General features: G+C 35.6%; 1 protein-coding gene across 1 annotated transcript; it reads right to left on the reverse strand.

The window, feature by feature from the left end:
- Positions 1–11,657: 11,657 nt before the first annotated feature.
- On the reverse strand, positions 11,658–14,131 carry LOC131298636 (replication protein A 70 kDa DNA-binding subunit B-like). The gene is made up of 11 exons (XM_058324114.1): positions 14,017–14,131; positions 13,833–13,934; positions 13,672–13,746; positions 13,426–13,577; positions 13,073–13,346; positions 12,697–12,987; positions 12,544–12,619; positions 12,323–12,452; positions 12,083–12,234; positions 11,863–11,983; positions 11,658–11,783 (listed from the first exon to the last, which is right to left on the reverse strand). The coding sequence occupies exons 1-11, from the start codon at positions 14,129–14,131 to the stop codon at positions 11,658–11,660; spliced, it is 1,614 nt and encodes a 537-aa protein (XP_058180097.1).
- Positions 14,132–14,715: the final 584 nt, after the last annotated feature.

The raw sequence follows: 14,715 nt of genomic DNA on the forward strand, positions 1-14,715 counted from the left end.
TTGGTGAGATTCTGAGGAATCTGAGCCGATGAGATGAAGATTGAAGAGTGATTCGAGTGAAGACTCTTACGAAGAGTGAAAGAGCCCAGCTGCCGAAGTCCAGAATCTAGATCTGGAAATTTGATATAAGCTTTTGAGGTGAAATTACGGTTGCAGGACACCATTTGGAATTTATTACAGAATTACCTAGATCTGCAAAATCTCGGACGGAATCACCGGTAACCACGTCTCGGCCGGTATTTACCGAGATGGCCGGTACGGACCGGTACTGATCGGTATTTGGTCCGGAACGGTATTGGGGGGTTAGGGTACCGGATACTTGAAAAAACGGTACGTACCGGCCGGTACGGAACGGTATCGCTAACTATGGCTTGAACAAGGAAGACGATTGAGAATGGGGGAGAAAGTGATTTTCTCTCTCCTTCCCCCGCCCTTTTATACTGAGTTCAGAATTCGAAGCGGTATTGAACCCTAGCCGTTGGATTTGAGCGGGAGATTGATGTGACGCTCGATGAAAGACACGTGGCAAGAAACGAAACGTGCCGTACCACCACCCAATGTAATCGTGACACATGGCAACGTTTCAAATCGGCGGTTGCAGAAACATTAAATGAAAGCTGCAAGCACGTGTCAAAAAGTTCCAAGCATTTTTTCCGTTCAAACAACTTCAACGATTCGTCCAATCATTCGTTCTTCGGATATTCTTTGACGTTCGGCCAACTACTATTCAACTCCTCCTTCCCATCCGAGCAAGAAAAGCAGGAGTTGAGGGTCTATTGTAGGGGGTTGAAATATCCAAAGGATCATAGGGTTCACAAGGTTCGGAAGAAGGAATAAAGGCTCACACGCTGTTTGACCCGTCGTCCAGCTGTCTCAGTTCATCTGTAAATAAGGGTGAGTTTCGGCGTGATGTGACATTTGTCATCCGAAGGATAGAAGGATCCCCGGGTACTTCGCCGAACGTGGTATTCCTTACCCGAACGTACGTATATTTAAGCCCGCACGGTAATCTTACCTAACTCCTGGGGATGTCCTCTCGTTCAGATAAGTTGCTCTTCGGAAAGAATACCAAATGCCCGAAGATTCTACGGGTGCCAGAAGTGGGCTCCACCGAGTACAGACGATTATGGAACCTTCCAGAAATATCTTTTGATAAGTAAGCTGTCTTTTCTGATATTCGAAGTGACATCTCTGAACGATGTGACCTTTCTGACATCGACCCATGTGACTCTGAAAGGGAAGTGGCGCTCATTAATGGCCCTGCTACAGGACGTCATTCGAGCATTACACGACACGTGGAAAGTAAAGCCAACTTGCTCAGCACTCTACCCCTTCAACTATAAATAGAAGGGTGTCACCACTAAAAGAAGGGGGGGAAAACTTCTTCTGAGCAATATTCTCTCCTCTTCTAGCTTATTTCTTTCCAAACTTCTTCTTCTTCTTTCTCAACTTATTTACTAGTTCGTCGGAGCTTCTTCCCAGAGGAACATCCCCCTCCGGTTCTGCAGGTACCCCAAGTCCAATGTCATCTTTCACGGCTCAACACACGGAGACAGCTGCACAAGAAAGATCACAAAGAAATCCACCCCCACATTTTGTATTACTTGTCTTGTTGTAAAGCATAAGTGATTTTCACTCCAAAGGCGTCCGTACATGTGGCGTTATGCTTTAAGTGGTGATTTGAGTATGATTAGTAATATAGAGTTGGATGATCTTGCTAATTTAGTTTCAAGATTACAATGAATGATTTATGACAACGTATGTGAAAAGTCCTACTGCGAAGTCGTTGTATGAGAATGAGACACGGAAATCGAGAAAGTAGAAACATGACACTTAGGGTGTGGTTAATGAAAAGGCGTGTTTTGAAAAAGTGAAATGTTTTGGGAATCGCAATGTGGCCGAACGTGGTAGTCCATTGTGTGGTGTGTGTTTTGTGTGCCAATGGAAACTCGGAGCGGCGGAACCATTGTGAGGATACTTGGGAGACCGGAACGGCGGAACCGAGGTTGGGTGTGTGGCTTGGTTATCCGCGGAGAGGAGCCAATGCAAAGTGTGCTAATGGGAATCAGGTGCGGCGGAACCATTGTGAGGATACTCGGGAAATCAGAACGACGGAACTGAGGTTGGGTTTGTTAAAAATGATTTGGAAATGATGATATGGATTATGAAATTTGGAAAAATGGTGGCACGGTCTACGAGAAGTCGCGTAAGAGAAACTCGAAAAATTAAGGACACCAACGTTAGTTTGGATAACGAATGAGGATATGTTATTGTTAACTGTTATGTCGAATATGTATGAACTATGTGAAAATCATTGAATTTGTGATCGAATGTTTGTAAGTTAAGGGTTAGAGGGTATGGGATATTCTATTGAGCTTTTGTAGCTCACGGTGTTACCTTTGGTGACCCTGACATATTATATTGGTGGCGACGCCAGTATAATGTGTCAGATCTTATAGACGAACAGGGTGAGATCTACACCTTAAAAGCTTTTGGGGCTGAGGAGCTGGCCAGGATGGAGGAGCAAGCAGAGCAGTAGATAGAAACCCTAGCTCCCCCTTGTTTTGTTGAATAAAAGTACTTTTGTTAAGATTATAATGTAATATTGAGCCAGACTCTATTTAGTTCTTCAATGAAATTTCCTAATTAACGTTCCCAAAATTAGGGGCGTTACAGTTTAATTATTTAATAAAATTATGGGAAAAATTAGGGTCGTTACATATTTTAATTGGTGTTAGGTAAAATAGATAGTATTGGTGTAGTATTGAGAGAGATGTGAGTAGATAAAATGAAAAAAGTGCACTGTTGACCAGTATTTTTACATTTTCATTGATGTACATGCTCTAAACGAAAGACAAACAGCCTGGACTTCATCGCGTATTAACCTTTAACTATATAAATACTTGTTTACAATTACAATTGTCTTGTTCTGTTCTTATTTTATTTTAGGCTCTGTTTGTTTGTTTGGGCGTAAAATGTTTTCCAGTAAAATATTTTACTTATTTTCTGGTGTTTGATTGTGTAAAAAATGAGTAAAATATTTTTCATTAATATATTGGATGAAAATGACTTACCCTTAAATCTTCTGTAAGTTATTTTTCGAAATAAACCCGTTGCCTACTACTGTAATTCTCACTACTCAGTTTTCTCGATCGTCAGTCTTGACCCACGTTTAATTCCAATATTCTTAGATATCTCCACCGTTTAAGCCCCCTTCTCTCTCCCAACATTATATTGTTGATTTCTGAAAACATTTCAAGTGCCATCCAAATACCGGAAAATAAAAGTTAAAAGTTTGTTTTCTGAAAAAATATTTTACATGAAAAATATTTTACATTGAAACAAACGGAGCCTAATTAATGAGATGAGTTACATTAAAACTTTAAAAATAGGGATCGCGCCTAATGAATGAAGATTATTACCATTAATAAACTTTGAAAACGGTAGGATATATATATATATATATATATATAGTTATTTTTAAATGAAGAGATCCTTATTTTAGTTAAAATAAGGACCTCCCCATTTCTCTAATTTTCCGATCAAATTTTGATGATCCGAGTCGCTCAATGTGTTCAGAACGTGATTTTAAAGGTGCCCGCAAGAAATCGGCAAAAAAAATAAGCGGGAAGGGCTTGATTTGAGCAGTTTTTATTTGAACCGTTTGATAAAAATATAACAAAAACTACTTGGATGAAGCCCTTCCCGGTTTTCATTTTTGCTGATTTCTCACGGGTACCCTTAAAATCACGTTCTGAACACATTGAACGGCTCGGATCATCAAAATTTGATCGGGAAAAGGAGGTCCATATTTTATTAAGATGAGGTGGTCCTTAGGAGAAGGGGACTCTCTCTCTCTCTCTCTCTCTCTCTCTCTCTCTCTCTCTATATATATATATATATATATATATATATATATATATATATATATATATATTCACAATTAACCTAAACTATCAGAGTTCATAACGGATTTACGGACACAGTGGGGATGATCTCATCATGTAACTAATGACTCTTGAATTACGCACGGTAACAAATCTACACCTCTGATCACTTTCATGATCAGTGAGACAGTTAAACTAGACTATGAGAACTAAATAGTAGCTCAACAAAAAATACACTGAGCCTAAGAAAGAAAAAAAAAGAAGAAAAGTAAAAAAGAGAGCACTTTTGGGCCTGTTATCAGCTACTAGGACTCAATTTGGTACTCCAATTGGGCAGTTTATCACTTCCAACAGTAAGTCACGGTTTGGATCCTCAAGGATGGCTAAACGGTTAAACAGTGGATGGATGATAAATAGTACTCCTTCTGTTTGTTTGTTTGTTCCCTTTTTTACTTTTAATGTCCCAAATTATTTGTCCAATTTGTGGATGACTCATATAAGCAATGGACTCTCTTTAGGAAGAAATGGAATACTGGCTAGCTCATCTTGGCTTGAATCAGGAATTTTATTAATGCCCTTTCTCTTTTAAGATAATCTTGCATCGGAGAATGTGCAATGTTAAAAAGTTGGAATTTAAAAAATGAATGATAAAATTGGGACCGAGGAAGAACGTATCAAGTGGAACGAACCCCTAGATACTTTTAGAAAAATTTAAATGCTGCTGATTTTGTCACTCTTTTTTTTGTTAACGTCACTCCCATGCATGTGTATTTTTTGTGCAAAAATACACTTGCAACGGAGTGACAAAATCATTTCCCAATTTAAATGTTAAATTTCGAATAATATGTCTTGGGGATTAGAGCCATTCAATTTGTACCAAAAAAAAGATTAGAGCCATTCAACAGACCACTGATGGCTGATTGGGTGTTGAGCATTCACACTCTTCAGTCTGGACTATTGGGCTACAACAATGTTTTTGGCGGGTATTAATTATCAAAACACGTCTTGGGCCGTCATTTTCCCTTTCTTGAAGCAACACTCATGGGCCCAATGTCCAACTCATCCCCAACACTCAGAGCCCAAAAAAACAAGCCGAACCCAAGTCTTATTCTTTCGGGACATTTCAAGCCGGCCCCGTTTTTGGAATTTTGTTCCATACACCTTTTTTTATATTTCCCTTCCCTATAAGTTTTGAGGCGTGTGAAGAATATATATATGTATTTTGACTTGTGCTTAGGTGGATTTTTTTATTATTTTTTGTATTACAAACTTTAAAATTCAATATCTTTTAGGATTGTAATTTTGGCACTCCAAAAATTGATGGAGAGGCTCCAAAATTGAACTGTATTGATACATAAAACGACATCGTTTTGGAGTCTCTCCATCAATTTTTGGAGTGCTAAAATCAATTTCCTATCTTTTATTATATATATCTGTTTTTTGTAAAATTTATTTTTTTAGAATCTATTCGATGAGATCTATCAAATAAGACTCATATTGAATGTAAAATTATGTGTAGAATAAAAATAATTTTCTGGGTTTGAATTGTGTATTTTTTGAGTGTGAATAGTTGTCTTTTTTGTGTGAATTCTCTGTTATATGTGGTGTGAATTTTTATATATGGGTGTGAATTGTGTATAATAGAGGGTGTGAATTATTGTATAGGGATGTAAATTGTGTACAACATGGGCTATAAATTATGCACAACAAGAGTTTTAAGTGAGTGTTGTCTATTCGTTGTGGATATGAATTGTATTATATATGGGTGTGAATTATTGTATATGAGTGTGAATTGCGTATAATAAGGTGAGTGAATTGGATGTTATAGCGAGTGTGAATTGTGTGATATAGGGGTGTGAATCATCCGTCAAGAAGGATGTGAATTGTGTGTTTATAAGGGGTGATTGTGTACAACAAAAGCTTAAGGAGTGTGAATTATTGTCTATTTTTTGAATATGTATTGTGGTATGAATTGTCTGTTATAGGACATGTGAATTATTGTATGTGGGTGTGAATTTATATAATAAGGCATGTGAATTGTCTATTATAGAGATATGTATTGTGTATTTTGGAAAGTGAATTGTGTAAAAGGAGTATGAATTCTGCATTTGAAGTGTGTCAATTCTTTCATTTTTCGAGATTGAATTTTTCAGAAGGAATGTGAATTCTTCATTAAGGGGTATAAATAACTTTTTTTTTTTTTTACGTGTACACAATTTAAGAATGTGTGAATTGTGTGTTATAGGGGGTGTGAATTGTATAGCAATGTTGTGAATTCTCTATCATAATGGGTGTGAATTCTGCATTTTTGGTGTGAATTGTGTACAAAAAGAGCTTAAATAAATTTAATTGTCTATTATATGGGATGCGAATTATTTTTTAAGTATGAATTGTGTATGACAGTAGAAGTGAACTATTGTATTGAGGTATGAAATTGTGTACAACATGATTTTAAAAGATGTGAATTGTCTATTATATGTGGTGTGAATTGTCTGTTATAGAGGATGTGAATTGCGTATATCAGGTGGTGTGAATTACCTATTATAAGCGGTGTGAATTCTACATTTTTTGGTATGGATTGTCTAATTTGGGGAGTGAATTGTATAGAGGAGGAGGTGTGAATTCTATATTTGAGGAGTGTGAATTATTTCCTTTTGAATGATAAGAATTGTCCAGAATGGTGTGAATTTTTAATTATGGGGTATAAAATAATTTTTTACGTGTATACAATTTTACATTTAATATGGATCTTATTTGAAAGATCTCATCGAGTAGGTTTCAAAAATAATTTTTTTTTCAAAATTGAATGTGCAGAACAAAAGTTATAATTGCTTAAAGTTTTAACTATATATGAGTTATATATATATATATTTCAGGGCGGTTCCGGGAAATCTTAAAAAAAACGCTTAAAAAACCCTCCAAATCTAATCTCATAGTTCCCGATCAAATTTTGATGATCCGAGTCGCTCAATGTGTTCAGAACGTGATTTTAAAGGTGCTCGCTAGAAACTAGCAAAAAAACTAACCGGGAAGGGCTTGATTTGAGTAGTTTTTTATGGAACCGTTCAATAAAGTTCAATAAAAAACTGTTCGGATGAAACCCTTCCCGGTCATTTTTTTTGCTGATTTCTTTCAAACACTCTTAAAATCACGTTCTGATTACATTGAGCGGCTCGGATCATCAAAATTCGATCGAAAACTTGGGGGGATTTAAGGGTCCCCAGAACCGCCTCGTATATATTTATGTGTGTGTGTATATATATATATATATATTTATGTATATATGTATCTGTATAGATAAGTATATGTATGTAAAAACATGTGACAATTCTAGAGAGAGAAAGAAAAGGTTATGATTAGAAGTATTATTTGGTGGTTTTTCAACAATGCTCCACCACTCATTCAATGTCAAATATCATTTTGTTTATCAAATCACTAACAAAAAATAATATGTCCCACAATACTAACCAATAAATATGAGTTGGGACATTACAAAGTAATGTTCTATCTGTATGTGATAATTTTTCTATGCTAAATTCAAAAGGCGCGCGGGTGTAAGAAAAAAAAAAAACTTGTACAGAATGTGCTTGACGTACGCCGGATCTAAACAACTAGTAGGTGATAAAAGAGGACAGGCTAGGAACAACCCCTTATTCTTTGGGAAAATGACGGTCAAGAATGTGTTTTGATAATTAATACCCGCCAAGAACACACTGAGAACATTTATTGCAGCCCAAGCCTTACCCTTCTGGTTCGAAATTATTGCCGCGCGATGCCAAATTCAAATTAAAAACCACAATAAAGATTATTCTGCGGGGCAGCCCAAATCTTATTCTTATAGAATGAAAAATGGAAGCCCACGGCCTGCTCGCACCCACCGACGAAACCCAAGTCCACAGCCTTGGTATGTTCCAGGCAAATGGTGGTGCGTGCAAGGTGGGCGACTTGGGTCTTGTCTCCTTCGGAAGGTTTAGGTACGCCAAAAGACCCGAACTTTTAAGTAAATTTGAAATAATTATGTACCCACTCATATTAATTTTATTTTATTTATTTATCTTCAAGCAATGTGAGATGGCGGTAATTATTCACCTTTGATCAACCATGTCAACTTTAAGAGATGATATCTCATTATCTTTTATGAATTTTGCTCATTTTTCAATGATTGAATCTCCTAAGGAGTTTCTAAATCCACCTGAACTGATCACCTAAAAAAGTGTTTAGGCCCCACTTAATTTTTTAGCTCAAAGTTTCCAAAACAATCTCAGTACAAAGCCCATTTTCGTCATTATAAATGTTGAATAATGTTTTCCACACTTCCCTATTTGATAATCAAACTATTTTTCTTTCTTTCTTTCTTTTTTTTTTTTTTTTTTGTCTTTTAGTGAAAAAATACACAGAAAAGCTTCACAAAAACAGACAAAATAGGGAGTTCCATTATTTAAAAAAAAGGTAGCACAAAAATCATTTTCCTAAATGTTTCATAATCCCGTACATTATAAAAAAAAAAATTTGCGCACGAGCGAGGGGAATGGGAGATGACCTGCCAGTGTTTGTCTAAAACTTTAACTAGGTGCCTAATTCGCTACTGTGGATGTTCCTAGCCTTGTTGAATTCATGATGACAAAGCAAAAGCATGTGGGCAACCTACCACAAGCTTCTTCAATGACTGATTCGGTTAATTAATTTGCCTCATTAATTTACCACTCCATATTCCAATTACTATCTTTTCTTTCAAGCCCTATTGGAAACTTGTCTACTCTCCATGATTTATTTGTGGATTGCTACGAAACTAGCTACGCAGAAGTTTCTGTAATTTTTTATTCCACAGGATGTAATTTACATGTCTCATGCGGATCATATGGCATAATATGGTACGGTGAGCATTCATATGCACCAAAAAGAGCCCACAAAATAAATGCAAAATGTATGAACAAACCCGTTTCACAAGCAAAAAATGCATATAAAGAAACAATCTTATAAGAAAATGGAAAATAAACCTATCAAGGGAGGCGAATATTTAATCAAACCTTATATTCGGCAAGAATTGTCCCTGGCCTCTAAATTGAAAGTGCCACTCAAATCAAGAGCTATTAGGGTTACTAACTCGTATAACCCAATTAACTACAACAATTAGATGGGTTGTGGGAGTCATCGTCTGCTTTCTCTCTCTAACCCTAGTCGTTGCACATTTTTGTTTCTCCCTTCCCCTCCCTCCCCCTAGGGCTTCCACCCTAACATGGGTGGCGGGAGGGGGGAACGATCTCCCTTATGGAGTTTTTCTCTCCGTCGGCCTCTGATCGGAATCTATTTTCCCCTTTCATTACTCTCCATCCTCCCCTCACGCCTCCCAATGCCTTGGACTTCCCGGTTCCTCTACCGTTGAACCTCCTCCATATTCGCCGTTCACCTGTGACTCGTCTGGTGGTGCGGTTCAGATGTGCAGTTGTGGGTGCGGAGCTTTTTGTGCATGATTGGGTCGCCGGAGTTGGAGATCTTTGTTGGTGGATGATGATGGCGAGGTTTTTTCATTTTCTTGTTGGTTTGCGATCTTTTACTTATTCTTCTTCCTTTTGTGAAGGTTTTTCTTTCCGGTTTCTTGCCGTGAGCCTTTCTCTCGATTGGGTTTCTCTCAGTTGGGTTGTTTCTTGTTTCCGTAGGAAAAAGGTTTAATTGGTTTGAGTTATAGTCTGTGGGATGAATCCCCGACGTCTTGGTTACTTGGTCCTTTGTCTACGAACGAGTTTTCATCTTGATGTAATTTTCTTGGAGTTATAATATCATCTTTTATCGTTTAGCAAAAAAAAAAAAAACTACAACAATTAGCTAGGAAAGTTTTGATTGGGTGTTTTGGTGGCTGTCTATTTAAATTGCTCATTGTTTTTTTAGATTCGAATTAGTAGTGTATTCTGATCTGACTAATAATTGATAATTTTGGAGCAAGAAAATAGACTTACATAGTTATAGTACGTATGTTAGGAGCAAAATTGAAAAACCATTAGAATGAATGACCAAAGGCTAAATAGTCATTTTGCCAATAAAAAATAATACACGTGGGAAACCGATAATTTGCAGACTATTTTGCCAACTTACCCATATAAATATGGTTTTTGTTTCAAGAATTTGGTAAACTATTCGGAAAATAGCATATACATTTTTTTTTTTGATCCGCGAAAATTGCATATACATTGTTACAAGATATATATAGATCTGATTCAAAAATATAGATACAGTCAGGAGATGAGAATCTACACACTCTTTTTATTTACTGACTAATTCTCAAGTCCAAACAGACCCTAACTGGTTCCAACTGTGCACACGACCAAAAAGATTTTTATTTGAGTGTAGTTGCCGATGATGACCAGTTGACATGACTCAGCCCATTAGTGGACTCCATTTATGGGTAAGAGAAGAAGAAGTCCATCACCACTTCAACTTGGTGGAGCCAAGAGTGATAAATAACCCCAAATTTCAAAGTCCAAATCTCAGTTCCACTTATGGGTGCCTTCTTTTTTTATCAGTCAATTCAATTTCATTTCACAATTTCACAATACCTGAAGGCAAAAACCCGAAGGAACCATTAAAATACTCTACAAAACAGAGGAGACGACTAGCTACCAATTTCATTGACCTCTACTCAAATGATTTTTTTTTCTTTCTAAATCCTGAACTAATCCCACCAATCAAAAATTTAAATTGCGTAATTACTCTCTTCTTTCCAATTTGTTTGTCTAATTCGACATGCGTATCCTTCAAAAAATTATCTATATCTCACAATCTATAATGTTTTATAAAATTTCGAAAACATCATATTATAGAACTAATTGAGATCTATCAAATAAGATTTATATTGCATACAAAAATACTATAAATTAAAATATATAGATAATTTTGTAAGAAATCCCAAATAGTGAAAAAAGACAAACAAATCGGGACAGATGAAGTATATCGTAAATGGGAGCCTATTTTCACACATTTTCACGCGTAGGAAATTTTACTCCAAAGATTTTACTCTTGATAGAAGTTGAATGAGAAACTTGTGCTTGTGAAAAACTTATCCCACCCTAACCCATTGAGTTTTGAATAAATTAAATAGGCATCCTCTTTACTAGACTTATTTAGGTGTCCATCCTAGAGGTTTTAAATACTTATGTTCCCATTCTCAAAATCTAATGTTGCCCATTATACTCCTATCCATATATTACTACTAGCGAATGCCCGTGCCTGAAGGCGCGGCTCGAACATTCAGCACACACAAATAATTATTGAACACATTCAATCAACTAAAACACATAGAACAAACTCCTTATATGTTTATTGGCACTAAAAGAGTGACCATTTTAAGTTATAGACCGATGTCGTGATCTTAAAATTATGTTTCAATTTTTTTTACTCAATCTGCACAATTTAAAGTATTGTTTCATAACAAAATGTACAGAAGCAAAGTAAATTCATATAAAATAAAATAAGCAAAGCATAGGTAAAATTTGTTGAAAATTCATAAATCACGAAACACGCGTAATAAAAGTCCAATAAAGTTAAATTGACTAAAATGTTATTGGACCATTCCACAATGCTTTAACAATGATGTTTTCACGATAATCTCAGTGGTTCTTTGCCATCCTCGACATTTCTGCATAAAGAATATCGAGAATTATTAGATTTATCATAATTTATAAACCAATTTATGTAGAATTTAGGTGTGACAATGGAAAGAGAAGAACAACTTAGTACCTTTGGAAATATGCAAACATTCTTCTGACCAATCAACTTTTAACACGAAGGTTCCACAGAGGCACAATATTCATGGTACATAAGTTGTGGAGCAGGAATAATAAACACATATGCACGTCCATAAAATTGCTCAAGATATTTTTTAAGTATCTGCACTCCATTTTCCTGACAAAACATCTATATTATAAAGTATAGCTATATTTTATAGACAGAGCATCACATTAATTTTTTATCTTGCCTTTACCTTTAACATTAACTTCTTCAAATCGGATGGTACACATCGCAAGATAAATTCTGCCTTTGTGTCCTTCACCAAGAGCTCCATTGAGCCAGTGGAGTCTTTCACAACTATCTTTACATTATACCTAAAATGTATTACAAATAAATTGTAGGTATAAGTTGACTTTAAAAAAAAACGCATAAAATGCATGATTGAGTTGAAATACTATTATTTAAAAAAAAACTTGGCTGATGTTTCCACATCTTCTCCGCATTGACTACAGACAAACCAACCGTACTGATTTTCAACTTCCCTAAAGCACGTCTTGCATTTATAAATCCATATGTGTTCTTCGTATATTTTCTCAATGCGGCCTAATATGCGATAATGTTGCACCTATGGAAAAAAATTCACAAATTCCAACTGAATTTCTATATAATGGGAAGAAAATATTAACCATTTTTCAAATATGAAAAAATCTTACATTGGGCATGGACACAAATTGTTTTATTTGAACTCTCTTAGCATTTGATATTATTAGCGCCTGTGGAATTGAGAATCCACATGTGCGATTCCATGCTACCAACCTTTGTGTATCTTTGTTATCGCTGAGCCTAGATTAGCACGTAATTTGTTTAGAACAATTAAGCGAATAAATAATATCCATCTCGATCTATAAACAATTTCCCATTTTTCTCAACTTACCATTTAGGAATGCCATCAGTACGAAATGAGTGGTTCACATATAGTTTGCTCTTCATGCAAGTGGTAAGGTACAGACCTAGAAGATAAAATATTTAAATTATTAGATTAGGTTTATGGGAAAAAAATGTTTAAAAAGGTTGAGAGTAGTATTACCGTCAAAGTCTTTGACCTTCAATCCCGTAGCAAATAAAATATTGTTACTATTCAGATCATCAAGCATACGTGTCCCTTCTCTTGTTGCTATTTCATTCCATAAAGAAAGCCGAACAAACGTCATATTGTTTTTGAAATAGAAAACAAAGATTAACTTCAAATTGTATGAATATATGTTATGGAAAAATAAGTCACTATACCTTGGGTCAAGTAACACCACATCTCTAACCCTAGAATTTCGTTTTCTAGCAATTCGACATTCTGTGACGTTAACAACTAATCCAACCACATCTGCATAATATATAAAAAGAGATATTAAAAAAATCTATGTAATATATTGAAGTCAAAAATTAGTGGACGACATCTAGGAACGTACCTATCAATTGCTCATACTTGTTGGTGAAATGGTGGATGTCTCGTAATTTTATACTGAAATCCCAATGAAGAGGGATTCTATCACATTTGAACACGTAGTGTTCTACCCTTGTGTCATCGGTGAAAGACATCTTGTAGCAGTACGAGACTAATTTAAACTTTTCATCAGCTTCCATAATCTCCACAGATTTTAAAAAGTAGACCCTACCCTCGTAAAGATGTTCTTTAAAGTAGGCTACTTCTTCGGGCCATACAATGGCCTCCATGGCATGACCCTGTAATTTGAAACAAAAAATTACACACATTCAATTATGATATTTAATAATCATTAATTTTGTTTGGAAAATTGTTTACCTGTTCATCAAGTAAGATCAATCTGAGCGTCATGGAAGGTAGAAGCGGATTAATCACTTCTACCATCCTTACCAATCGAGCTTTTACTCTCCATAAATATCCATTTTGACATAAATCAGTAAAATAAGGATAAGGGACGTCCATTATATCACCTATATGAGAATTAAAGATTTAACAAAGTATATAAGATAAATCGATTGATATCTATATAAAGCTCAAACTCCAACACAAATTAGGAGTGCTTACCAGTTGTGCAGTTCACATGTACATTTGACACTTCAATTAAGCTTTTTGCATCCCCTTGATGTTGGACTACTTCACCTATGTGCAGTGCAATTTCTTTTGATTATTTTGGTTGGCTAAGTATATTTCAAGATTTTTAAAAATAAAAGCTACTGCATGCATACCATTAGGTAGGTTGAATTCAACATTTATCTCTTCATTTGGTTCTTGAGCATTGTCATGCAAGCCAACCTTTTCAGACACGTGTGACACCTTTATTGTTTCATCTATATTATATAAATAAGAAACTCTTTTATGTTAGCAAACTGAAAACCGCAATTTATAAGATTTACACACATATTCGCTCACCCTTTGGTGGGCCTGCTTCTCTATTCTGCTCTTCCATTGGTACTTGAGCATCCACATGCATCTCAACTCTTTCAGCCACTGGAATCATAGTAATATCATTCTCACATTTTATCATGTAAACGGGACACACTAAACTCGATCATTATACTAAATGCATACCAAACTCATGAGCACTCTCATGCAGGTGGCTTATTCCTTCATCTGTACATATAAACAAAAGAAAAAGAAAGTATGTATTGTTAGAATACTAAAAAGTGCAGTTTAGACTACAGTCAAGTTTTTCAAATTTAGTATTTGTAATTAGAAGTTTTACCAATTGGTGGGTCAATTTCCATGTTTTGATCTTCAACAAACGCATGAGCATCCTCATTCGTCTCGACTACGCTCACTGGTAGCATTTTATTGTCACAAATTATCATGTAAACGGGAAACAAAAGCTCAACTGCAAATTACTATAAATGCATACCATTTTTTTCTTTATCTTCTTTGCGAGCACTCTCATGCCGACAAACGCTTCCTTCATCTATATATGTAAACAAAAGAAAGTCAGTATTGTTAGTGGAGTAAAAAACGCAGTTTAGAAGTCTTACCATTTGGTGGTTCAATTTGCATATTTGGCTCTTCAACTGGGTCAATTTGCATATTAATTTCATTTGCATTACTCATCCTGCAAACGGGACACCAAAAAAATGAAGATGG

This window comes from Rhododendron vialii, chromosome 8a (genome assembly GCF_030253575.1).
Source record: "Rhododendron vialii isolate Sample 1 chromosome 8a, ASM3025357v1".
Classification (NCBI taxonomy): domain Eukaryota; kingdom Viridiplantae; phylum Streptophyta; class Magnoliopsida; order Ericales; family Ericaceae; genus Rhododendron; species Rhododendron vialii.